General features: G+C 34.2%; 3 protein-coding genes across 4 annotated transcripts; 1 reads left to right on the forward strand and 2 right to left on the reverse strand.

Annotated features, from left to right (window-relative positions):
* Positions 1 to 1,837: 1,837 nt before the first annotated feature.
* On the reverse strand, positions 1,838 to 11,153 carry LOC105108209 (Tetratricopeptide repeat (TPR)-like superfamily protein). Of its 2 annotated transcripts, XM_011002436.1 has the most exons (3): positions 8,516 to 11,153; positions 7,755 to 8,028; positions 1,838 to 1,994 (listed from the first exon to the last, which is right to left on the reverse strand). In XM_011002436.1, the coding sequence occupies exon 1, from the start codon at positions 11,117 to 11,119 to the stop codon at positions 8,570 to 8,572; it is 2,550 nt and encodes an 849-aa protein (XP_011000738.1). In that variant the 5' UTR covers positions 11,120 to 11,153; the 3' UTR covers positions 1,838 to 1,994; positions 7,755 to 8,028; positions 8,516 to 8,569. The 2 variants fall into 2 exon arrangements, with proteins under 2 accessions (XP_011000738.1, XP_011000737.1); XM_011002435.1 differs by lacking the exon at positions 1,838 to 1,994 and having other exon boundaries at positions 7,658 to 8,028.
* Positions 3,203 to 4,347, forward strand: LOC105108210 (uncharacterized). Its single transcript, XM_011002437.1, has 2 exons — positions 3,203 to 3,580; positions 3,722 to 4,347. Exons 1-2 carry the CDS (start codon positions 3,223 to 3,225, stop codon positions 4,345 to 4,347), a joined length of 984 nt encoding a protein of 327 aa, XP_011000739.1. The 5' UTR covers positions 3,203 to 3,222.
* Positions 11,154 to 13,409: 2,256 nt separating the features above from the next.
* LOC105108211 (putative 3,4-dihydroxy-2-butanone kinase) lies at positions 13,410 to 24,935 on the reverse strand. Its single transcript, XM_011002438.1, has 20 exons — positions 24,735 to 24,935; positions 23,554 to 23,627; positions 23,385 to 23,448; positions 22,390 to 22,502; positions 22,235 to 22,282; positions 21,905 to 21,976; positions 21,736 to 21,825; positions 21,246 to 21,419; positions 20,838 to 20,921; positions 17,525 to 17,580; positions 17,235 to 17,365; positions 17,025 to 17,117; positions 16,671 to 16,735; positions 15,806 to 15,949; positions 15,683 to 15,726; positions 15,210 to 15,293; positions 15,021 to 15,094; positions 14,837 to 14,949; positions 14,659 to 14,754; positions 13,410 to 13,906 (listed from the first exon to the last, which is right to left on the reverse strand). Exons 1-20 carry the CDS (start codon positions 24,772 to 24,774, stop codon positions 13,778 to 13,780), a joined length of 1,788 nt encoding a protein of 595 aa, XP_011000740.1. The 5' UTR covers positions 24,775 to 24,935; the 3' UTR covers positions 13,410 to 13,777.
* Positions 24,936 to 26,329: the final 1,394 nt, after the last annotated feature.

Raw genomic sequence — 26,329 nt, forward strand, 5'->3', positions numbered from 1 at the left:
GAACCAGCAATGCTTAGGATGACTAATGCAATTGAGATACTAGCAGACGATGTTCAAATCATGTAGTATTTGTTGGACTAGGTTCTTCCGTACCACATATCATGCCTGGAGACACAAGTTTTGAAGATGGTTTTCGGTGTTGTTTTAATTTATGATGGTCGGTGGTGTTGTTTTAATTCATGATGGTCGAGATTTGGGATGCAGACGGCAGGGTTTTTTTTTTTTTTGGAGATCTGGGTTTGGTTATGGAGCATATGCTAGGTTTTTTTATTTTTATTTAAGGGTAAATTTATAATATTTAATGTAAGGGTTCCATGTTTGTTAAATAAAAAATAATGACAATCTTATAAATAATTAAATATTTTTATTATTTTTTTATGGGAATATTAAGTGCTATCACATATAAAATTTAGAATATAAACTATAATATTTTATAAAATAGCGAGTAAATGAAAAATTAACCAAATTATATGAAGTTAAGGGTGTTTTTCTCTTTTAATAATGATATAATTGATGGTTAGTTACTATATTATTACCCACTAAACACACAAACAACTATGATAGGAAATAAAATAATAAATTATTTTTATCAATTTAATGATAAACTGTTTCTACCAGTTTTTATTTTATTAGAAAAGGTTTGTATTGAATTGCTCAAACTTCCAAAATTCACGTCAAATAGTGTAATTAAACATTATGTAATGAAGAAACAACTTCATAATAATTTAGCATAAAAAACAATAATATAGTTAGAAAATGTTATTCAAAATAATTGTTTTAATATTCTTAGTACATTAAATAAAATTAATTACATTTTGGCACTTCAAGCTATAGTTGCCTAGTTCGTACTTGTTTATAAATCATGGTTTCTTATCAAATTAATGAAACCAATGTGATCTCTGGCACTGATTCATCCTCTTTAACTTTAGATTTTTTATTTAAATTTAAATTAATTAAAATAGAGTAACTAAATATGTGTGGGAAAGTATTCAATTTCAATTGATAATAATTGATTTAAATAAATTAAAAAAGTATTTTTAAATAAAATATACTTTAGATTTTTATTTGGTTTTCAAATAAGATTGTGGTTGTGATATTATTTTCTAATATTTACAAGCGTTCCTTTTTTCTTAAATTTCATTCAATTAATTTCTCATATTTATTTTTATTATTATTTAATTAAATAAATAATTATTTTAAAAAATAAAACTGTTACTCTATAACATGTGTTGCGAGATTATTTATAATCTACGTCTTTTTTGTAACTCTTTAGTTTAATTTTTAGTTAGTATTGACTCTTTTTTGTTTTTTATTGATTTATATAATTTTTAATTTATTTAATTAAATATATACATTAGCTTTTTAATTTTTAATTAATTTTTTACATTGAAAATACCTACACACACACGAAGGCGAGTCGCTCGATTACAATAGCGTTCAAATCACCAAAAGACATGATAGCCTAGAAAATAAAGGAAGTTATTAAATAAAATTAATTCTTTGATGTAGATTTAAAAGAAACTTATTGGTAACATGAAAATTCATTTTTTTATTCTAAATTAATTATTTTAACATCATTTTAATTACTAGAATTAAAGTGATATTTCACAATATTTTTATAAGTTATATCAAATTAATTTTGAGTTAAAAAAAATAATAATAACAACAACTTTCTGTTAAAGGAAAACTTACATTTTTATATGGATTATATTCCTATATAAATAGAGGAAATAATTAATTTTTTTAATAACTTCTCTAGACATCTGAACGAACCAGTCTATAAAGACAAGGCCTAACTCAATATAAAGTGTATCATGTCAAGTGCACACGAGTATTGACTGAATATACCTAATCGCATATGGATTCTGCAAATAAGCTGAGTAACTGCTAATTTCATGAACAAAAAAGAGCATCGACACACAGATGCAGGCTCATCTTCATCCTCCCAAAATTCTTATACATAGAGTTGGGGACAACTTCATCCTCTGCAACCACTGCATGTATGGATACAAGTTGATAAGGACCTGTAAAACCATAAAAAGTAATGATAAGCGAAGGAAAAATAGGAATAACGGCATTAACGAACAATACAAAATAAAAAAAAAACATGTCTTGTCGTATGAATTCCAAGCACTGTGAAACACGGCCCTTGATTATCTGTGGGATTCATAAACAGCTTAAAATTTACAGAGGCTACAAGCATCATCACAGAAAGAATACACTTCATGGTTGATGCCTTTAAACCTTATCCTGCTAGTTTTAATTCAATGAAAGGGCTCACCTCCCAACACAGAATACTACTTTCTGAACAACATTAGGAACTCCCTTTGCTTCCACGTAAAGCAAATATGCATGTAAGTACATGTAACACTACCAAGAATTTTGATCTTAAACATCACGAATTGAACAAATGATTCATATATGTTTTTCATACTTTTGACGTACTTTCATTTCATGCATGGAGTGCAAAGTGCTGTAAAAATTGAATGAGCAGAGGTCAACCATTCCCTGAGAGACATGCATATTCCAACTTCTCCAAATTAGATTGAAAATCAGAATTGTATGCAAGTTCCGTTCTCGTGACAACCATTCCACCCACCGTAGATTTGATTTTATTATAGGGTAACTGTGAACATTTTTAATCTGGCAAAGCCAAGTAATAAAAACAAAAACAATACTAGGGACTAGGTCAGTCATTTCAGTTGCAATCAACCATCAGGACAAAAGCAAGTTAAAGCAAAAGAAATAAGAAGATATTACATTTCATTTCTGTAATAATGAAAAAGGGCAAGAGAAAGACAGGATGGTCCTTATTGTCAATATATTCTCTTTTATTTCCTTTCTTTAATAGCTATTAGTCTTTCTTTTGTAGCTGTCAGTATATTCTCTTTTTCTTATTCTATTTCTATCATAACTGTATATCCCTGGATTCTCTCTAAAGATCTCAATTATTGTCTAGGCCTAGTATTAAAGAATCTGATTATGTTTATTAGATCCTAGAATTAAAGGATTTGATACTTCTTGATGTATATATATATTGTAACTCTCTTAGTGAAAGGGGGACAGAAAACATTTCAGAATTTCTCTTGTATTATCTTGTCATGGTATCAGAGCCAAAATTCTGAAATCAATTCATCTTGTGTCTAGTTCCTTATCTGGTTCTTTTATTCTGTTTTTCTTGGACTTGATCTTTTTGTTCTTGTTTCTAGTTAAATCTTGTCTATGGAACGATCTGAACATTTTATTGTTCGATTTACTGGAAAGAACTATTCTGCCTGGGCTTTCCAGTTTCAGATTTTTGTCAAGGGAAAGGAATTATGGGGTCATATTGCTGGGACAGTTCCTGCACCTGACAGTGAGCAGGAAAAGGAGAAATATGTGAAATGGGAGGTGAAGGATGCTCAGATTATGTCTTGGATCCTTGGAAGTATGGAACACTCCATGCTTCTCAATCTCAAGCCTTACAAATCATCTAGAGAAATGTGGGATTATCTGAAGAAAGTTTACAACCAAAGCAATGCAGCACGAAGGTTCCAATTGGAACTCGAATTAGGTCAACTCAGTCAAGACAGTATGTCAATACAAGAGTTTTATTCTTCCTTTGTAAATCTTTGAGCTGAGTACACAGACATTGTGTATGCAAGTGTACCTCTTGAAGGACTTATTGTTATTCAAAGTGTGCATGAGACTAGCAAGCGTGATCAATTTTTAATGAAGTTAAGAGGGGAATTTGAAGCAATCAGGTCCAACCTGATGAATAGAGAACCAGTTCCTTTCTTGGATATTTGTGTAGGAGAGCTTCTCAGGGAAGAACAACGGATCATTACACAAGCTGTCTTGGAGCAGAAAGCTCAAAATTCTACTCCAATCCCTGTTGCATACACTGCTCAAGGGAGGTTTAAAGGAGGTAGAAATATGTCAAATGTTCAGTGTTATAGCTGCAAAGGATTTGGGCACATTGCCACTACTTGTACCAAAAAATTCTGCAACTATTGTAAGAAAACAGGGCATATCATCAAAGATTGCTCCATCCGGCCTCCAAAGAAATCTGAAACCGCCTATAATGTCTCGGTTGGTTCCTCCAATACTCCTAGTCCTGGTCAGTCCTCTATTACCCCTGAAATGGTCCAACAAATGATAGTTTCTGCCCTTTCTGCTTTAGGCCTTTCAGGTAACCGAAATTCCATTCCTAAGCCTTGGTATTTTGATTCTGCTGCTTCTAATCACATGACCAACACTGTCTTACCTTTAAATAATGTTAAAAAATATAAAGGTAATCTTCATATTCGTACTGCCGATGGTAATCCTTTGTCTATCACAGCTGTTGGTGATATTCAGCCCTTCTGAATACTGTCTTTGTCTCTTAAGCTGTCCACTAATCTTATATCTGTTGGCCAATTAGTTGACAACAATTGTGATGTTCATTTTTCCAAATCTGGTTGTTTTGTGCAGGATCAAGTGTCCGGGAAGATGATCGTGAAGGGACCTAAAGTGGGACGTCTATTTCCCTTGTTTCTATCTCCCTCTCCTATGTTAAATTATGTTGCATGTAATGCTGCTCACTGTGATAATCAGGTGTGGCATAGACGTTTAGGACATCCTAATTCTCATGTACTTCGAGTCTTGTTTAAATCTGGTTTATTAGGAAATAAAAATTCAACTTCTTCTCATAATGATATTGTTGATTGTGCATCTTGCAAACTTGGTAAAAGCAAAACACTTCCTTTTCCATTGCATAAAACTCACACCACCAAACCTTTTGAAATCGTGCATACTGATGTATGGGGTATTGCACCTGTCATTTCTCATGAACATTATAGATATTTTGTTACATTTATAGACGATTTCACTCGTTTTACTTGGGTATATTTTCTTCGATCTAAAAGTGAGGTTTTCTCTGTGTTTAAAGCCCTTCTTGCCTTAGTTGAGACACAATTTTCTGCCAAAATTAAAATTCTGCAATCTGATTCAGGTGGTGAATATATGTCAAATGCATTTCAATTTTTTCTTCAAAGTCATGGGATCATATCACAACGTTCTTGTCCTTTCACCCCACAACAAAACGGTGTGGCTGAAAGAAAGAATCGTCATCTTCTTGATGTTGTTCGAACTCTTCTCCTTGAGTCATATGTTCCTTCTCATTTTTGGTGTGAAGCTTTATGTACTGCTGTTTATTTAATTAATCGATTACCATCTCCTCACTTGAACAATGATTCTCCCTATGTTCGTTTGTTTGGACATGCACCAAATTATTCCAATCTTCATATTTTTGGATGTGTTTGTTTTGTTCACCTTCCTGCACATGAGAGAAATAAACTTACTGCCCAATCCGTCAAGTGTGCTTTCTTAGGCTATGCTGTCACCCAAAAAGGATTTCTTTGTTATGATCCACATGCACGTCGAACTCGTGTCTCTAGGAATGTTATATTTTTTGAAAATCAGCCTTTCTTTTGCACCCAACAGCTTTCTGTATTGGCTCTATCTGTTTTACCATTTTTTCCTAAGTCGTCCACACCAATACAAAGGTTTAAACCTGGTTATGTTTATCATAGACGCACTTCTGCTTCTGCTCTTTCTTCAGGTCTCACCGAGGTTCCTTCACATCTTCCTGCAACATCTGATCTTGTTCTGCCCATTTCCTATGCTCCCCCTCCTCTTCATAGAAGCTCTAGACCTCACAAACCTCCTAAAAGGTATGGTTTCTCAACTCCTGTAGCTATGTCTACTACTCTGTCTTCTATTTCCATTCCTACTTGTTATAAACAGGCTAGCGAACATGAGTGCTGGAAACAAGCCATGGAGGCAGAACTTCACGCACTTAAGGCCAATCATACTTGGGACATTATTTCTTGTCCTTCACATGTTAAGCCTATTGGGAGCATGTGGGTTTATACTGTGAAACTCAAGTCTGATGGATCTTTGGATAGATACAAAGCTCGATTGGTTGCTCTTGGCAATAAACAACAATATGGCTTCGACTATGAAGAAACCTTCGCACCCGTTGCTAAGATGACTACGGTGAGAACACTTCTTGCTATTGCAGCCTCTAAAGCCTGGCCTTTATATCAGATGGATGTAACCAATGCCTTCTTGCATGGGGATCTTAAGGAAGAGATTTATATGACACTTCCACCTGGTATGTCCATAAAGGCTTCTAATGCAGTTTGCAAACTAAGACGCTCTTTGTATGGGTTGAAACAAGCACCTAGAGCCTGGTTTGAGAAGTTTCGCAACACTCTTCTCACCTTCTCCTTCACACAAAGTCAATATGATTCATCCCTTTTCTTTTACAAGACCACCACTGGTATGGTATTTCTCTTAGTTTATGTTGATGATATTATCCTCACTGGTAATGACATTGGGTTGATCACCAAGCTTCAACATATGTTACATAGTACATTTCAAATGAAAGATCTTGGACATCTCACATATTTTTTGGGGCTGGAAGTTCACTCTAGAGATCATGGTTTGTTCTTAAATCAACATAAATATATTCAGGATCTCATTGAGCTTGCTGATTTAAAGAATGCTACTGCTGTTGATACACCAATGGAGGTGAATGTGAAATACCGAAAAGATGAAGGCGAGCTTTTGCCTAATCCTTTTTTATATCGGCAACTTGTTGGTAGTCTTATCTACCTAACAATTACAAGGCCTGATATCTCCTATGCTGTCCATATAGTTAGCAAATTTATGCAGGCACCTCGACATCTTCATCTTGCTGCAGTTCGTCGTCTTATTCGATACTTAATTGGGTCCCCTACTCGTGGGTTGACACCTCGACATCTTCATCTTGCTGTCGTTCGTCGTCTTATTCGATACTTAATTGGGTCCCCTACTCGTGGGTTGTTTTTTCCCAAACATTCTACTCTTACCTTGACTTCCTATAGTGATGCGGATTGGGCTGGCTGCCCAGATACTAGAAAATCTATTACAGGCTGGTGCATTTTTCTTGGAGATGCCTTGATCTCTTGGAAGTGTAAGAAGCAGGATTGTGTCTCTAAATCTTCTACAGAGGCTGAGTATCGAGCCATGTCAGCAGCTTGTTCTGAAATTGTGTGGTTACGTGGTCTTATTTCTGAACTTGGGTTCCCCCCTACTGCTCCTACTCCACTTCATGGTGATAATACTAGTGCTATTCAAATAGCTGCAAATCCGGTCTACCATGAACGCACCAAGCACATAGAGGTGGACTGTCATTATATTAGGGAGGCCTTTACTCGCGGTGTTATCACTCTTCCTCATCTCAATACTGCTCTTCAAATCGCTGATGTCTTTACAAAAGCCTTGACACGCCAACGACATAAGTTTCTCAGTCACAAATTGATGTTGTTCGACCTACCCGCATCAATTTGAGGGGGGATGTCGATATATTCTCTTTTATTTCCTTTCTTTAATAGCTATTAGTCTTTCTTTTGTAGCTGTGAGTATATTCTCCTTTTCTTATTCTATTTTTGTCATAGTTGCATATCCCTGGATTCTCTCTAAAGATCTCAATTATTGTCTAGGCCTAATATTAAAGAATCTTATTATGTTTATTAGATCCTAGAATTAAAGGATTTGATACTTCTTGATGTATATATATATATTGTAACTCTCTTAGTGAAAAATACAGAAAACATTTCAGAATTTCTCTTGTATTATCTTGTCACTTATTAGCAGGAGTAGCTTTACCAGTTTATCAACCGCCTTCTTATTTTCTGGTATCTACACACCCTGAGAAAGAAAAGAAAGGATTTTGTATGTCAAAATACCTTATACAAAAAAGACTGTTAATTTGGTTTATTTCTTGTTTTCTTAACGCCTCTCTGTGTTTATCCTTTTCTCTGCTGGGGACAATGTTGCAGCTGCTAGGGAGAGCCCTTGCTTCACTGTTTTGCTGCTGCTGAGCTGAAAAGGACTTTATGCTTTGCTCACTCCCATTTGAATCTTGCTTATTATTTAAGCAACTTTTTCCATCAATCCAGTTGACTTGGAGCTGCTGCTTCTAATCAAGGGGAGTGCATCCGGTATCTATATGATTATTCCCTGGAACAAGAAAGACAGCTGAATTAAAGCTTAGAAACATTGAGTTCTGAATCCTCTAGGGCCCAAACCAAAGATTTTAAACAAAGGCCGTTCAAATTCCTTCATAATATCCCAATGAAATTCAGAATTTCATCTAAATAATACCAACTAAGTTTGCATTTAAATATGCAAACTCTGTTTCAGGATTTCAAACTTGGCAATATACAGCCTTGTCAGCCAAAAAAATAAATAAACTGAAAGTTAAAGTCCCAAAAGAAAAGTAAGGTTTGGCGGCTATAATTGAGAGTAATTTAGCTGCAGACCCAAGGGATGGACAAAAAAGCATAAACCAGGAAAGGAAAGAAACAATGATCCATGAGAGCAACAAAGAAATTTTCAATAATCTTCTAAATTAGCCATTTTATAATTTTCTGCCTCCCCTCCTTGGGGAGTACAAATATACAATTGTAAAATTATCCTCTTCATGCCTACAAAACTATCTAAATACCTCTTGTAGTTCTCAAAGGGGGGGAAAGTTGACTGCACATCTATAATTCCAGCATCACCAATAACCTCTGCAGGAGCAAGACCCTTTTTTGAAATGATGGAAGCGGCTTGAGTCTCTCAATATGATTTCATGGTCAATGATCATGGATATGTAGGTAATGGCATTGTGGCAATCCCCACACACACGCAAGTTCTTGGTGATCCGGATGGGTGCCCCTGGAGCTGATATTAAGATGCCATAGGCAAGGGCCAACTTCTCACTGTGTTCAAAAAGAAGATCACCTTTCTCTTCATCATCCACGTCATGAAGTGCAAAGCTGGTCTCTGGAACATATCCAAGGACTTTAATCCGTTGAGTCAAGCCTCTCAGGATTTCATATATCTGCTTTGACTGTGGATGAGTCTTGTCTGCAACATAGAAGGTTGCGGTGCCTTTCTTTCCCTGGACCCAACTGCAGCCAGGTCTCTTCCTAATTCCACTATTTTTCATTAAAGATCTGACCCTGGCCACATCTTTCCAGCGCCTGGCATTGGCATATATGTTTGAAAGAAGTGTACAAGATCCATCATTTTCTGAGTTCAATTCCAGCAGTTGCTTTGCAGCATGTTCCCCCAATTCCACATTTGCATGGATCCTGCAGCCACTAAGCAATGCCACCCACACTACCGAGCTTGGTTCCATTTGCATACCTTCAATGAGCTCCATAGCTTCATTTAAGCGACCAGCACGACCCAGTAGGTCAACCATGCAAGCATAGTGTTCTTGACCAGGAATAACCCCAAATTCCTTGCTCATGCTGTTAAAAAATTTAATCCCCTGATCAATCATTCCTGAATGGCTGCAAGCATAGAGCACAACAAGCAAGGTTACACCATCAGGCTGAAGACCCACTCTCCTCATCTCATCAAAAACCTGAAGAGCTTCTTCACCACGGCCATGCATACCATAACCTGTCATTAGGGATGTCCAAGAAACAAAATTCTTCTGCTTCAAATTGTCAAACACAAATCTAGCAACATCAATATCTCCAGATTTTGCATACATATCAAGGAGACAATTGGCCACATAAAGAAAGGCAGAGTCAAAATGATTGCGTAATATGTAAGCATGAATTTGTCTACCAAGCCTCAGTGCAGCCAAACGAGCACATGCAATTAGGGCACAAGATATGGTGAAGCAATTCGGCTTTACTAATCCATCCTGTTTGATCATCCAGGAAAACAATTCTAAGGCATCATTGGCTTCACCATGCTGGGCATATCCACCAATCATAACAGTCCAACTCACCACATCCTTATCCTCTGGTTCTATGGAATCAAACATGGTGCGTGCCATGCTGATTCTTTTGCACTTTGCATACATGTCAATTAGAGCATTAATCACCATAATATCATCCTCAAGATCACTCCCCTCAAAGTTCAACATGCATTTTATGGCATAACAATGAGTCTCCTTCCCATGAAGCAATGCTCCAACCGAAGCACAACCAGAAAGAAGAGACACAAGGGTAACCACATTTGGCTTTGACCCACAAACTTGCATTTCCCGAAACACATCCAAAGTTTCACACCCAAGTCCTCTCTGTGCAAATCCTGCAATAACAGCACTCCAAGTCACAACATTCAACTCAATATTCTCCTCCCTCATCTTCTCAAACAAACCAAGAGCATCCTCAAACCTACCAATCTGTGAATACCCATTAACCATAGCATTCCAAGACACCACATCCTTCTCCTTAATCCTGTCAAAAACCTTGCTTGCCTCATCCACCATTCCACACTTCGCATACATATCCACCAACGCATTACCCACAAACAAATCCTCAAACGACCCACTCCTCACTGCAATACCATGCACTGCTTTACCATGCAACCACGCACCCATCGATGCGCAAGCAGGAAGCACATTCACAAGACTAACAACATCCGGCCTCATATCAATATCACCCAGTTTACACATGCTATCAAACAACCTCAACGCATTCTTACAATCCCCCCTTTGCACATAAACAGCGACAATTGAATTCCACGAAACCAAATCATACACCCTTCTCTCACACATTTCATCAAACAGTTTGTGCGCATAGTCCAACTCACCACACCTTCCATACATCGTCACAATAGCATTACAAACAAACACATTAGATTCAAACCCAGTTGAAAAAACAACACCATGAATCGAAGCACCAAGTCTACAACACATTAAATCCCCACAAGCCTTAAAAACCAAAGGAAAAGTATAGTTATCAGGAGTCCAGCCCAGTCTCCACATGTTACGGAAAAGAGCAAGGGAATGGTTCAAAAGTCCGGGTCGGATGGAACAGCGAATCAGTGCATTCCAGAAGTAGACAGCGGAAGGAGAGGGAGTGAGGCTTTGGAGGAGGGAGAGGGCATGGGAAGGAGAACTGATAGCAAGGTAAGTGGAAATGAGATTGGTGGAGAAATGGGTAATTAGGCCTTGGACAAGAGTTTGTTGGTGGATAAGGTTTACCTGAGAAACTGAATTGCATTGTTTGAGGAGTTTAGGAGTGATTAAGGGAGGAGTTATTGCAGCAGAGGAGGAGAAACGGCGGCTGTGGTGGAGGAGCATGTAGCGGAATAGCATGCTAGTGTAGTTGCGGCGGGAAATGTAATTATATTTGAAGTCCTCGAGTGTTTGTTTTGGTGGTAAACATGTTTTTTAAAAATGATTTTTAAATTATTTTTGTATTTTTAAATGATATATATATATATATTAATTATTTTAATATATTTTTAAATAAAAAAACCATTGCATTATTTTATCAATCTTTTTATATAATATAATGTATCAATATTTAGAATTGTTTTTATTATACTCACATTAATTAATATTAATATTTCTTTTAAATGGTATATATTAATTTTTTTTTTAATTCCGTTGAGTACTCATCCCAATCCCTTCGTTCAATTATTTTTACAAAAACCATATTAAATTATATTCGAAAACATTAAAATATAAAAATTAATACATCTCCAATTCTCCATTCATGAATTTTAATAATATAAAATAAATCCACATATTAAGCCATAAGAACTCTAAAAATCCAAATCCATAAATTAGCCAACATCATAAGGTAAAGTTTTCACGTAACAATAGCAGCTAGTCTTCAAGTGTCACCCACCATCCCTTAGCCATGCATGTAAGAATAATTCCAAGCTGCAATAATTAAATATAAAAATAAATAATTTCAAGAATTATAAACGAGAGTTATTTGCAAACAAAATAGTATTGAATGGATTACAGAGCAGAAAATTAATTCATGGGAATAAATATATATATGAATCACAAATAGTATTAAAGCTAGGTATTGGATATTGCTAATGATTCAATATACTCTTGCTATTCAAAAGAGTTTGCTTGGAGGGTTTTGTTTGCATCCATCATTATAAAAGTTCTAAGGTGTGGTTGAAAGATGCGAGGAAAAAATTCTAAAAAAATAAGAATAACATCTTAATTTTTAATAGTGTTTAGAATAATAACAAAGAATTGAAATGAAATTTAAAAATCTTAATGCTTTTATTTTTAATAGGAGAATGAATAATAATTAAAAGAATGATTTTATCTTATAATAGTGCTGATAAAAATAACAAAGATGACAATGGTGATAAATGAGGAGTAAAAATTAATTGTAATAATAATAATAATATAACAATAAAAATAATATATTTTAAAAAAATTAATGGTGAGAAGTGGCAATAAAAGAAGGTGATTGTAATTGGAAAAAAACAGTGAGGATAATGGTGTAATAATTGTGACTAATTATTATTTTTTTTTGAAAAAAAATAACATCACCACCATTAATGTTGATGGTGGTTGTAGTAGTTAATGTAGTAATGCTAATAATAATTGTTATAAAATAAAAATATATAATTTTTTTAAAAAATTCATTATTATTCCTTGTTTTTATTCTCATCTCCTCCTCAAGAATCACACAATATTTAATTTCTATTATCATTTAGACTCCTCATTCTCATTCTTATTTTAATTTTTTCTATCAAATACATGCAAAGTAAATATAAAAACTTCCATTCTCATTATCACCATTTTATTATTTATTACCAAACAACACCTAAGATTAAAATTCAAACAACATATCATGTCCACTTCAAATGTTTATGCTCACAATACCAATATCTACTATCTAGTAAAATATATTTCATAATTCAAATAACTTAAAATATAGAATTATTATTAATCATAATGAGAATTATCTAAAATATCTAAACAAATTGAAAAATTTGATAGTGCTTCACTGTTAATATAAATAGTGAAGCACCATAATTTTTTTTTCTTTTTATTACAAAGAGTGGATTGTTCATAACAACTTCCCTTATCCTTTCTCTCTCTCCCCCCCAAACACTACAACACTACAACGACAACTAATAAATCAATAGCTAGCCCATTTCCTTCTATTTTTGTTTTACTACTAAGAATTTGACTAATATAAATGGTTTTTTCATTTGACTAATTAGCTTTTTTTTAATTATTATTAAGAATTTGGTGAGGAAGATTACATGCTGCTGCAGTCCCCTCACTCCTTGCTAACTGGAAAAGATGCCCTGGTATTTTCAGATTGGGTATTGTTATTAACAAGTGGTATTCGACGTCTTAGAAGGCAGAGTCCTTTATTTTAAATTTTTTTTAGTTGAGGAATCTGTTTTGGGCTCGGCTCCTTTGTCGGGTTGTGGGGTCTGGGAGTATTACCAACCTTGATTTTCGAGGAAACATGAGTCGGGTACTGTGACATATATAAAATAAACATGAGTTATTGTTGTTTCTAAGCTAATCCATCTGTTATTTCTATTGTTTTCTAATTGGAAATAGATTTTCAATTGCTTTTCGAGCCGTGTTTGTAACTGGAGGCATGACAGCATCAATAATGCTCCAGGATGCCCTGGAATTTCCTCCCGTCTCAAAATAACTACACAGAATGCTATTTTTACATGTATAATCCAGCATGACATCCAAAAAGCCTAAATTCCTGTGGCTGGTATTACAAACAGTCCCGAAACATATTAGTGTCATCTCTTATAAGATTTGATCAATCTCTGGAATTTAAATTTTTCTAGAGATTGTAAGACGGCATGGATAAAAATCCCCCTCTCAGCTATGCGAGCAAAATTTGCAAAAGCGGAAAGCCTGATTAGTTGGGCTGTAGCATACAATCATGAGGAAAAAATAGCTCTTTGTTTAAATCTGCAGTGAGAGGGAGTTCAAATTGGAGGGAAAAGCGGATGCAATCTACTCATGAAGCTGGTAGTTGTTTTTGATAGCTATGGCAGCTGCTCTATACCATGCAGCTGCAGCCATGGCCCCAGGGTCAGGCACAGTGGCAAGAATGTCTGAGGAGACATATGTAGAGCGACCAGCCTGCATAAACTATTTCATAAGATCCCCAAAACACATGCAATGCTATGCATGAATATATATAGAGGTGCTTTTGCAGGAAAGAACGTGTAACGTGATTTTGTGGTCAAAGCAATGAATACGAGGTTGGTCGTCGACATGGACAGACAAGAACATTATAAAGGAAACATGCATGGAGAATTGACATCTTTTCAATTATTCCAGGGAAGAGGAAAAGAGAATTCACCCGTGTCAGCCACCCAGAGCATTAAAAGAAATGTCTAGTCTTGATATACAGCGGTCAAATCTTTTTACCTCGACAACCTGTCTGTTATTTATATTTGAAGTCACTCCATTTGATTTTTGTTCTCTAAGAAATAAATCGTACGGTAGTTCTACCTGTATGGATATGTTATTTCACTTCTTTCACTAGTGACCTCCTTTTCTTCTCCCAATCCTTCCTTCCCTGAGTACTACGCTTGTGTTCTGTTTTTTTATTTAGTTTTAAAGGATGGGTACTGGAGAGGGTGTAAAATTGGTCGCAATTTCACCTAGTCCATCCATCATTTACTGTATGTAAATTCACTTATTTTCTATATGGGCTCAAAGAATTGGTGGAAATCATTACCAACCTCTTTTTTACCATGGAAGCATCATGCTTTGTCAGAACCATGTTTTATCAGAGTCAACTTGCATAGTGACCTTTGAATCAAACAGGAGATTGGGGAAGATACTAGTAACAGGAATCTAGAAATGAAGAAGAACAAAAATTTCACCTGTGCTTGCATGTGTTTGGTTGATTCGGCCCCAGCCACTGCTGCTTCAGATGAGAGAAGAAAAGCAGTGCAAGGATCATCCCCGGCATTTAGCCTCTGCTCATGAAAGTAACTAGATTAGTATCAAAAGAAAATACCACATCAACAGAGGAAATATAAAACAGTAGTTATTGTTGACCTCCTGAAGAACAGCTGAAGCTGGAATAAGGGCATCTAACAATGTGCGAAATCCAGCACTAGCGCCGCCATATTTACTGACAGCAGCTATGGAAGCTTCAAGTGCTTTAGCCCCTGATTCAAGAGACTAGTTAGAATCAAAATTTTCATATCCAACAGTGACCACATTAGGAGCATCATCTCACATTGTTTTGATTTGACAACTGACTGGGTGTTTGCTTTCAACTGCACACAAGCTGCCTTGCAGAATATGGTATATCTGTTTCAAGAAGTAAAATGCAGAGCTTTAAGAGTAGATATCCATGAACGATAATAAGAATCATAAGAAATGAATGTAGATCTTAATCAAGCATTGGGTCAACACGAGTAAATACATAATTCCACTGGTTCCTCCCATAACTCTTCTGATAGATGATCCAATTTCACCAACTGTTTCTGCAGCATCATTCAAGGGATAACTGGAAATAGAAGGTGATTCAGGTTAGTGATGGAAAACGCAAACCTTATTCAAGAAATGAAAACTTTCTAACAATTTACTAAGAGACTAAAGGACATCCTAATACTAGGTATTATAGATTCTTTAGATTCTTAACTTGAGGAGCCATTCACCATGGAGCAGTAGTTTATTTATTGCTGGTAGATCCAATCAATTCATGGAAATAAACGATTGCATATGAAAATTATATGAAGTCCATTATAACATGATATGTTAAAAACAAACAAATCATATGAAAATTCCATTATATGTTAAAAACATCCTTAAAATTGCAAAAATATACAACATGGTACAATAATTTAACCCTGATATCCCCTACAAAAGTTCTGAACAATGGGGAAGCAAACTTACTGCTTCTTCATGTCCTCTAGAATTGCTGTTGCACCCCTATACATCTGCAATAGCAGACAAATTAGCCCTATAGCGCACCAAGTCAGAATTGCAGGATGAAAACAGAGATCGAGATAGACTCACTGTTGATCCACAGTCACCATCACCTACTCTGCCATCCCATTCATTTAAATTGTCCCTTAGATCAATGATCGCATTCACTGCTGCTTCAATAGCTACCTCAAGAAGATGCCCTTCTTCACTAAGCTGTTGTGGCCGACTTAAAGACTAGTCAAAACCAAACAAGGGAGGTCAGGTTAAACAAAGTAATGCTATTTAATTACCTTTAATGTCATCATTATTCAACATATCATTGTAAATAGGCCAATATTTATTTAAATTAGCATAAGGATAGTCATCCGGTGTAATGTTTTTGCCACCAGAAATACATGGATAATCTACTGGCATCTGCCTGAATGTGTAATGATTACCCTCCTTGAATGTGTAACCATTTTTTATTTAACTCAGTGCCATTACCCTCCTTGAACGTGTAACCATTTTTTATTTAACTCAGTGCCAAAGGGAACTTTTTATATTTTTAGCACGTGTAACTCCTCTACATAGCACTTCTAGGTAGCAATGCCTAAACATGAGCTCACTTTTTTGTCCCAATAAAATGCAAGGCAATTGAACTCCAGTTTCTCAGGATGGAAGGAGAGGGAAGAGGAAAGAAAGGAATATTTTGAAATTAAAGAAAAGGGAGTTTACAACTTACCAATAACACACGTGCATGCACGCGCGTGCTCACACAGAGAAAGAGATAGAGAGAGAAAGAGAGAGATTCATAACTAATAGCATGTTCTGTCATCGATCTGTTTTCTACAGAATAAATGGTAGAAAAACAAAAAATCCAAGCTGTGGGGAGGGAACTATAATCAGAGAAAAGTGATATCTTTTTCCTAAGATCACACATGGAAGTAGAGAAATGTGTGTGTGTGTGTGGAAATACCTCATCACTCTTTGCTGAATGAGACAGTGGCAGTGGAACAGGTATCTTGGCAGGTGGGCGATTACCTGCAAAGAAAACTCATGAAATCAGTCAACATGAAATCTGTCGAAGAATACCTGCGAAGAAAACTCATGAAATCAATCAACATGAAATCTGTCAAAGAACCTCAATCTGACTTGATAGTTAAAATTATATTTGTTTTTTTTAGAAAAGCTACTAGAGGAACACAGATAAACAGATCTTGATGCTAGCTAATAGTAATGAAAAATTATCTTATAAAACAATTGTATAGATCAGAAGCCAAGCAATAAGCCACAAATAATAAAAGCAATATCCTGATATATCACCACAGACCATCTACTCCAACAGGCCAGTATGGAGCCTTGGTAGCAGCATCCAAACGTTGCAAAAATGCTTCATCTGCCTTCATTATGGAAATTGAGAATCCTGAAAGAAGCAAAACCTGAGATAAGCTACATCATTCATTAGTCATTAATAGAATGCTCTTTCAAAAATCATGAAAGAAACCTAACACTGAGATGAACAGCTATATCGGTTCCAAACCTGCCATATCAAGGGAAGTCATAAAAGATCCAGTATACACTCTATCGACAGCCAATCCATGTTCAAGCTGCAACTGAGGAACTGCTTTTCCTGCTGCAATCATTAACTCCATACCAGGGGTGGCACCTAGTCTGAAATTTTTAAAACAACAGAAGAACAAGCGGGAAAAACTTTCAGATGTTCAGAACATCCAACAACCTGATCAAAATAGAATGCTTGATTTTGAACAGCATTATTCCCACAATTTAATATGATAGATGCTAATCTAAAGCACAGAAGGAAGAACCTACCCATTGACCAAGAGTACCACTCTATTGCCACGAGTAATTGGGACATAGTTAGTCTCCTGCAACAATTCAATGATAAAAACAATAAGGGCATCATTTATGATGTCAGTGAAATATGCAAAATTAATATATGAAGTTCCCTCCTAGGAATGGGGTAATGACATTTGCTGCTGAGTAAGAGATCCTTATTTCTTATTCATATGAGCTAACATAATCTTAAAGGTAGCTATTTAATTAAAACCTCCTTGAAAGCTAATATAGATTCAAGTGGATTTACATATGAAAAAATAGCTCCCAAATTGAGATGCATGGAAAAGATATTAAAAAAGTTTGGTGCCAGTAAAGAAATCCATAATGAGAAATTAGAAATAAAATCAAGCACTACAATGAAAATAAATGGACACAAAACGTCACTGATGCCCTTGGATAATAAAATTGGGAATGAGAGAAAAGTTATACAATTTAAATCATCCTTCAAATGTTAGAGGGTAATATAAAATTATTCTTAGAGCCTCACTTGGCCATTTAAGTTTTTGAGTTGAATTGATTCTTCAACATAGTATCAATACCTTAATGACCATGTAGTCAGAAGTTTGAATCTCACCATCCTTATTCTAATTAATAAAATTAAGCACAAGGTAATGATAGACAAGTGCTAGTTTCAAGTGCAAAGAGCTTTTACTTTAAAAGGTATGTTAAAGAGTGATATAACATTATTCTTAGAGTATCACCCAACTACTTAAGCTTTTGGGTTATACTATTTATTTGACACACATTGACCGTATTATGGCTCAAAACGAGCATAAGACACTTCCTTCATTATTCTTGCCATAATTATGTTAATTGTGGTATTTCCTTCATTGTTAAGATTTTTAGGTTTTGAAGTGTTTAAGAAGAGTTCAAGATGCAGTTTAGTAAATTAAGCATAACTTTTAATCCAATTGTTACATCAAGCTGAAATTTTGACAGAAAATTATTAAAACCTTGCTTCTACTTGGGTTAAAATTTCATAATAATCAAGTCAGGAAGGCTTTCAAATAAGGATCAGAAGTTATTATGTAGAATTGTCTTTATTTATCTTTTTGTATTTGGATTTCTTTTTCTTATTTAGAATAGGACTTTCAATTTAATAAGGATTGTACTAGTTAAAAATCCTAATGCTAGATAAATTCTATTAGTTAAGTATGTTTTAATTAGAAATCATTTTCCTATAAGGATTCTAGGTCTAGAACTAGTATAAATAGGGACGTCTAGTTCAGATTCAAACTTCTAATAAAATATCAAAAAATTTCTTGATTCCTTTATGATGTTTAGTGTTGTAATCTCATGGTTTGAAAACCCTAGTTTTTATCTATGTTATACATTGCGTCTATTGGTATTAGAACAAGTTGGCCTTTTTGAAGGACAGACATGGTGGCAACCCATTATGCAATGCAGGAGTGGAGGTTCTCTAAGGCATTGTGAGGGCTCAAGAGCATAAGCTAGATCATTGGGAACAATGGTTTGATCTTTTGGAGCAAACCATAGCAGGTCTAGCTTTGCTAATGGGAGACGCAAACATGGATTGTGCAGAGGAGAGAAACTTGCCTGGAGACTTACCTTGGGGCATGCCAACCCCAGACCTATTCCTAAATTCAATTAAATTCCTTTCTATGATGGAAGATATTTTTTTAAAAAAAAATTATTAACTGGTTGATAGAGTTGAAAGCTCACTTTTATTTCAACAAGATTCATTGTTATCAAAAAGTATGGCTCATCATACGCAAACTTTCTTCTTCTGCTACATAATGGTGGTGTGAAGTTACAGAATATAGAACTCGTACTGGTAAGCCTAATAACTCCATCATGGAAAGATTTGAGACAATCTTAGAGTTTATACAAAATGATTATGAGGAGATTTTATATTAGATATATAAGCAAAAGGATTGTTATTATTTGTCTTATGTTCAATCTTCTCAAATAGCAAGAAATAATAAAATAGAGGTGTCATCTCTTTAAAGTAGACGGTTTCAACACCACCTCATTGATAACAACAAAATTGCTACATGTCAATGTTTCATCTAATAATGATGAAGAAGAAATAAAAAAAGCTCCTAAATTAGTATCAAATGATTCTCAAGATCTTAAAGCACTAAAAGAAAAGCTAGAACAAGTAATTGGAATTGCTAAGGAGTGTGTCATCCAAACCAAGCTTATCCATGTTGGATAAATATTTTGAAATTATCAAATCAAATAATGGTCAAGGCATTGTTGCCGGGGATGACCAAACACTTCAACTAAAGTTGTCATCATCTTAAAAGACGATTTTATACGAGGTTGATTTTTTAGGTCCTAAGAAGTTTTGCCAAGATTAAAAAATTACACATCGATATATCTTAGCTAAAATTAGATTTAAGATATTCAAAACAAGCTATCTCATGCATACATTGATGATAATGTTATATTCTAAGTATATATTTCTTTGCAGTGGTGAGTTCAATTTCTGATAGTTAACTAGAGTTAAAGAGCATTAATGTGGGGCACTTTCTTCATTATTCTTGTCATGATTATGTTTATTGTATTATATACTTCATTGATAAGATTTTTTGGTTTTGAAGAGTTCAAGATACAATTTAGTAAATCAAGCATAACTTTTAATTTGACTATTAGATCGAGCTGAATTTTGATAGAAAATTATGAAGACCTTGTTTTCTATTAGATTAAAATTCCATGATGATCAGAGATAAGAAAGGCTTTCAAATAAGGATTGGAAGTTGTTGCACATGTTTGTCTTTATTTATCTTGTTGTATTTGGATTTCTTTTCCTATTTAGATTAGGAATTTCAATTTAATTAGGATTTTACTTGTTAGGATTTAGAAATCTTAATACTAGATGGATTATATTAGTTAGGCATGTTTTAATTAGGAATCATTTTCCTACAAGGACTAGGTCTAAAACTAGTATAAATAGGGATGTCTAGTTTATTTTGAGAACATTTAGATTCAGAATTTTAATAAAATATCAGAGATTTTCTCTATTCCTTTACAGTGTTTAGGGCTATAACCTTAGAGTTTGAAAACCCTAGCTTTTATCACATTATACGCCGCATCATAAACCTACATTAATTGTTTGTCTTTTCCGCTATAAAGTCTCTTCTATGTTGTCATAATCTCATGCATCTACCTTGCAAAATGAAAACTTGTAAGCGACACCAATTCTTACCAAAAAGGGCGCATAACTAAGGCCCCAAACACCTGGGACCAAAGCATAATACTGTTGAATTTAGCATACAGCAAAATGAGTACCTTAGGGCTAATCCTAAGATTTTCAACATACCGGTGATAGAATTTGTTGAAGAACGTGAGAAACCACCACTTCGACAGGCTGAAGGTCCGCTAAAGCAGCACCAGGTTCACCATGCTAGAAAGAAAAGGTGGTTTTGAAATTGAGTTCGTAAATGTGCAATCAGAAATCAAAGTGAAGCAAATAGACAGCACTGAAGGTCAGTAGAATATGACAGGAAAATTGGACAGCTATTAAGTGAAATGCATGGCATCTAAAAGATTCAACTCAAGATAGGAAGCTCCACACACCCCTTCTCTCCCTCATATGAAGTAGAAACATAATTGCATTATGATAAATGTGCAGATAAAGAAGTGCATGGACTCGAGTATCATCAACTCAAAAGGATGTCCAGTACTCTTTCGACACTAAGAAAGCAATCACTCCATGGAAATGACTCACAATTCCAAGACCTAGTTCCATCTTTCCTGGGCCCAAACGATCTGATGTAACCTGACCAGGTAATGTACAAACTGACAAAGCAACGCCCATTGTTCCAACCATTTCAGATGCACGTTTCGCTTCTGCAGCAACTTCATCAAGAGATAGGCCAGCAGCAGCTGCAGCTCCAGCAACCTTTAGTGTAGGGAGAATAAGTTATAAGAAGAAAGCTTGTACGTGAAACAAATAGTGGTCAAACTTCCTATCAAATTAGTTACAGAAAACCCACTAAAATTATGAATTGGTTGATAAAAAAATACATTTATAAAAAAATGGTGAGAGAAAACCTAAGCTAAGTATTGAATTTGCAGAAAGAATCAAAAGGAGGAGGAAAAGATCAAAAGAAATAAAGACAAGAAACAGAACCAAAAGTGTAAGCTGAATTCACATCCTATCAACCTTAGGTTGTGTGTGTATGTGTGCCACAGACATGTATTGAGACGGAGAAAACCTTATGAACAAGAATAGTCCCCGCCAACCCTCTTCGTCCAGCTATGCCTCGAGGTGGAGGTAAAGCACAGTCATCTCCAACAATAACAGTCTGCAAAAGCAATATGATTATATTTAGATATTCTCTCTGGCTATGCAGAAGAAACATGAAGTTCAGTTAAGAAAGATACCTCTACTTTATAACCTTCAGATTTTGCTTGCTCAGCAGCCAAACCAAAATTTAGACGATCACCAGTATAATTCTGTCAACATCCCGACCAGAAACTATGAATCTTAAAATAAATCTGACAACTAAATATTTTTCAAAGAGTAATTAAATTATGAGAAAGTTGCAGAGTTGATTGTCCCCTTTCTGAAAGTTTCATTTGGTCCATTTTTTCTTCTTCACCCCTTTTTTCTTGCTTCTGTTTTTTCTTCTTTTAGGTGCCCAAATAATACTTGCCACGCCAAATAATTTGAAACTAGTAATAATCAACTGATTAGTTTAGAAATATCAATACCTTGACAATCAGAAGACATCCCATCGGACCAGTTACAGCTCGGATACCCTAAAGTTGAATTAAGAGCAAAGCCATCTAAGAGAAGGATGGGGTGCATAACTGATAAGGTGATATAAACTGTTTCCAACAAGAAATTAAATAGAAAGAAACCATACAGCTAGAATTGCATCAACTTGGGGGGAAGCAAAAACTTCTCCACAGATAGCAGCACTTAGCATCCCTTCTCCGACAAATCCAGCATGGGCAGGTTCATGCCCACTTCCTCCTCCTGTATCAGATGAAACCATAGCATTCACATCTTACTCGCACAATCCTTAAGCTCTATCATTTAGGATCATGTAATGCAATATCATAACCGTTATATGAGTTTTCTTTTTTCCTTGTTGCCATGCATCTCACATCTCATTCAGGTTTCTTTAGAGTTGGACCTTTTTTATGTCATTCCTGTTTGTCTATTAAACTTTCAAAGAGGCAATTTTAAAAGAAAATATGTCACTCTAAGAATCATTTGAAAGGAACCAATGATATCTTAACTTGGCAGCAAGACCAAATGTCAAGTAGGTTCGGGGTTCAAGGTGCTGGTTTTATTGCTGATGGAAGCCACAAACAAACAAACATAATATGTGTCTGACAGTATTGTAAAATATTAAGAGAAATTGGGCCAAGAATCATTTGCTCTGTGTGCACGTGTGTGGAAGAGATGTTACACAAAAATCTAATGGAAAAATAGAAAACAGTTCCATGGAGTAACAGTTCACTTCAACCAAATAATGCAACTATCCAGACAACTGTTTCAGAAAAAAAGTAAAATCACCATCACATTTGCACATCAACACATTGAAGATCTTAAAAACACTAAAAGCAAAATTATCCAGCCTGGATATAGAACAATAAAGGTGATAGCTATCATTTCTTTTTGAATTACATAGCTACATTTAGCACCAGTACCAACCCAGTGCCAAAACTTATTCATCATCCAAAAGCACATACCTTTACAGTTCCCCATTTCTCTTCTTATGCCACAACAACATCAGAAAACCGAACAACACGCGCATATCAAGAGTTTTAAAGGCACACAATATATATTTCAAATTTGAACACCAAAAGAACTAAAAATTGTCATGTTCAAATACTTTCCAGCACCACAAACCTGATATAATCGCAACTTTGTCAAGCATAGCACTGGCATGATCAGCACGTAACACAACCTTAACCTGCATCTCCAGAATAATGAAAGCATCAAAATTCAAGACCAATTCTAATTTATTTAAGGTCCCTTTAAAAATTTTAAATAAAGATACTATTTAAAAAAAAATCACCTCCGGAAAGCCATCCAGGTACTGTAATCCAGGGTAGGTTTCCACAAGACCTTCAATGAACTCAATTACTACATCTGCAATAAAAAATCACTTCAATCAATCCTCACTTAGCAATTTTCACTAATTAACAACCACATTTAAAATTTAAAAAATATCATCAACTGAGTCAAGCAAAACATGAAATCAACCTATAAGTCAACCATACCTAATTTCAGAAACCTATCTTCATTTGAAAAAAAATTATTTCACATTTTGGGTCATTAAATAAAAATAGAAAACACAATGCAACAAAAAAGAAAGAAAGAAAGAAAACAATACACGGAACTGTGGGGTTATTCCAACCCCATAATTTGTTATTCCCACTCCATGATCTATTTTAATTATTTAGATAGACCAAAATACCTCTAGTTATATTTATTACAAATGATGGTATTAAATGTTGGTTCTATATTTACATCTAGAAAATATAGATAAAAGTAGAAATTCTTCTTTTTGTATCTAGAACAATCAGATTTTACCTTTTGTTTTTATTATCACCTGTCAACTAATTTCATTTCTTGGAAAAAAAATTTCTTTACAACATATTTTTTCCCTTCTATATATTATCCGCATATAAAATATTTATTACACAACATGCTATCCACCAATAAAATATTTTTTACAGAAAATTTAATAGAGTACTTAAAATTTTAAGAACTTCAGTTTTTATTTAATCTTTTTTTTTCTTTGAATTGATTTTTTTTCTAGTAATTAGAAAAAAAAACATTCTAATAACATTTTGATTATGGAAAAAAAATATATACTATCAATATAATTTTATAAAAAACGTGGAGTGGTGGGAATAACAAATCGTCTTTTTTATAAAATAAAAATCTAAAGCATTTCTTACTTTTCTCTACTCAAATTTTCCAGGCAATCAAACAGAATATTTATTCAAGAACTCAAAAATAACGCCAATATTACAATAAACATAGAAATGTGAACAAAAATAAATAAATTCCAAAATAAAGAAAGCTTCTCTCATAAGCAACATAAATAACAAAAACATTCAAAAAATAAAAAAATAATTAAATATTTTTCTTTTCGCTTTCTCAGCAACCAAACACAAAACAACGATCGCACAGAAGCAATCCGAGTAACAAAAAAATAATAAAAATAAAATGCGAGAGAAAAGAGCGAACCGTTGGGGTTGTTAATAAGTTTCTTTCCTTGAGAAGCCATAGCGCGTCGTCGTCGTTTCGGTAATCAAAACGAGGACTTTTAGTGCAGCAAGCAGTGCTGAACGACGAATGTATAGCTTCAGAGGGGGGAGGGAAAGAGAGAGGGGAAGGGGGGTTTTTATTATTATTTTTAATAATGGGATGTTTTACTTGGGTGGATTATGGAAGACTTTATTTGCTTATATATTTATGTGGTGCTGCTGACGTGTTGTTGTTGCTTGTAACGACAGGTAATATTTTTCTGAATGACGAATTTGACCTTATCTTTCTTGCGAAGATTTCCACTTTGGTCGCCTCGTGATGGGTAAGTCAATTTGAATTTGGGGCCAGAAAAGGAAAATTAAATCTGGCCACGTTGAAGAAAGAATAAATTTCATTTATATAAAATAAAAAAATATAGATAAATTCACATAACCTCTTCCTGAACACTTACAAAATAATTAAAAATAACTATTATTAAAAAAAAGTCAAATAAAAAGGACATTAATTTAAATGTAAACTTAAAAATAATTTAAAAGCTTGAATTTAAAAAAGAAAGGAAAAGTTCCAGCGTTGTTAGGCCTAATAACCAACATAAAAACATCTAAACCAATTGAAAATGGCCCTCAAGTGGGGCTCTTATTTAAAACTAAGAAGAAATGTTGTTGTTCACAGCGAAACTCTTTTGAATAAAAAAAAAAAAACGACATGTCATTTGATTTCTTAATATTTTAGATATTATAGTGGTTAAAAAATCCAAACTCATGGTTATTTTTATTTAGAACCTATTTGTCAGTTTATTTTTTACCCATAATATTAAAAAAATCTTAAACATCTTGATGAATTCATTAATAACTTTAAACAATCTAAAAAATTGCACAAAATATAAAATCAACTTGGATTTATAAATATTCTTATCTGGATTTTGAAATAATTTCAAGATAATAAAACACTTAAAAAGAACTCTCCTTCTAAATAAAAATCGTTGACATGAAGATCGATTATTTTGCTAGCTAGAATCAATGTCAATGTTAATTTTCTATCTCTAATAATAAATCAATCAATGGCTTTAAAAAAATCTTAAATACCTTGATAAATCCATTAATGGCTTTAAATAACCTAAAAATTGCACAAAAATTGAAATCGACTTAGAACTAGAAATATTCTTAAACTTGTATCTGATTTTTTAGATAGTTTTTAAGGTGAAAGAACACTTTAAAAAAAACTCTCCTGTCAAACAAAAACTGTTGACTTCAAGATCAATTATATTGATAGCTAGAGAATCAATGTCGATGTTAATTTTCTATCTCTATCATTAAATCCATCAAAGACTTTAAAAAAATTCTAAACACTTTGATAAATCCATCAATGATTTTAAATAATCTAAAAAATCACATGAAAACCTCAAAATTAACTTGGAACTATAAATATTATCAAGCTTGTTTCTAGTTTTCTAGAGACTTTTAAGGTTAAAAAACACTTTAAAAAAACTCTCCCACAAAATAAAAATTGTTGGCATCAAGACCAATTATTTTAATAGCCAAAAATCAATGATAAAGCTGAATTATTTTCTATCT

The sequence above is a fragment of the Populus euphratica genome, unplaced genomic scaffold (assembly GCF_000495115.2).
Source record: "Populus euphratica unplaced genomic scaffold, PopEup_1.0 scaffold184.1, whole genome shotgun sequence".
In the NCBI taxonomy this organism is placed as follows: Eukaryota; Viridiplantae; Streptophyta; class Magnoliopsida; order Malpighiales; family Salicaceae; genus Populus; species Populus euphratica.

Excerpts from the sequence above, each read along its gene's own strand:
- LOC105108210 (XM_011002437.1), top strand. The coding sequence starts at position 3,223 with ATGGAACGATCTGAACATTTTATTGTTCGATTTACTGGAAAGAACTAT. Across the intron at positions 3,581-3,721 it reads CAGTCAAGACAGTATGTCAA|GAGGGGAATTTGAAGCAATC; the intron begins TACAAGAGTTTT and ends TAATGAAGTTAA.
- LOC105108209 (XM_011002436.1), bottom strand. The coding sequence starts at position 11,119 with ATGCTATTCCGCTACATGCTCCTCCACCACAGCCGCCGTTTCTCCTCC.
- LOC105108211 (XM_011002438.1), bottom strand. The coding sequence starts at position 24,774 with ATGGCTTCTCAAGGAAAGAAACTTATTAACAACCCCAACG. Across the intron at positions 22,283-22,389 it reads AAGTTGATGCAATTCTAGCT|GGTATCCGAGCTGTAACTGG; the intron begins GTATGGTTTCTT and ends ATTCAACTTTAG. Across the intron at positions 13,907-14,658 it reads CCAAACACATGCAAGCACAG|GCTGGTCGCTCTACATATGT; the intron begins GTGAAATTTTTG and ends TAGTTTATGCAG.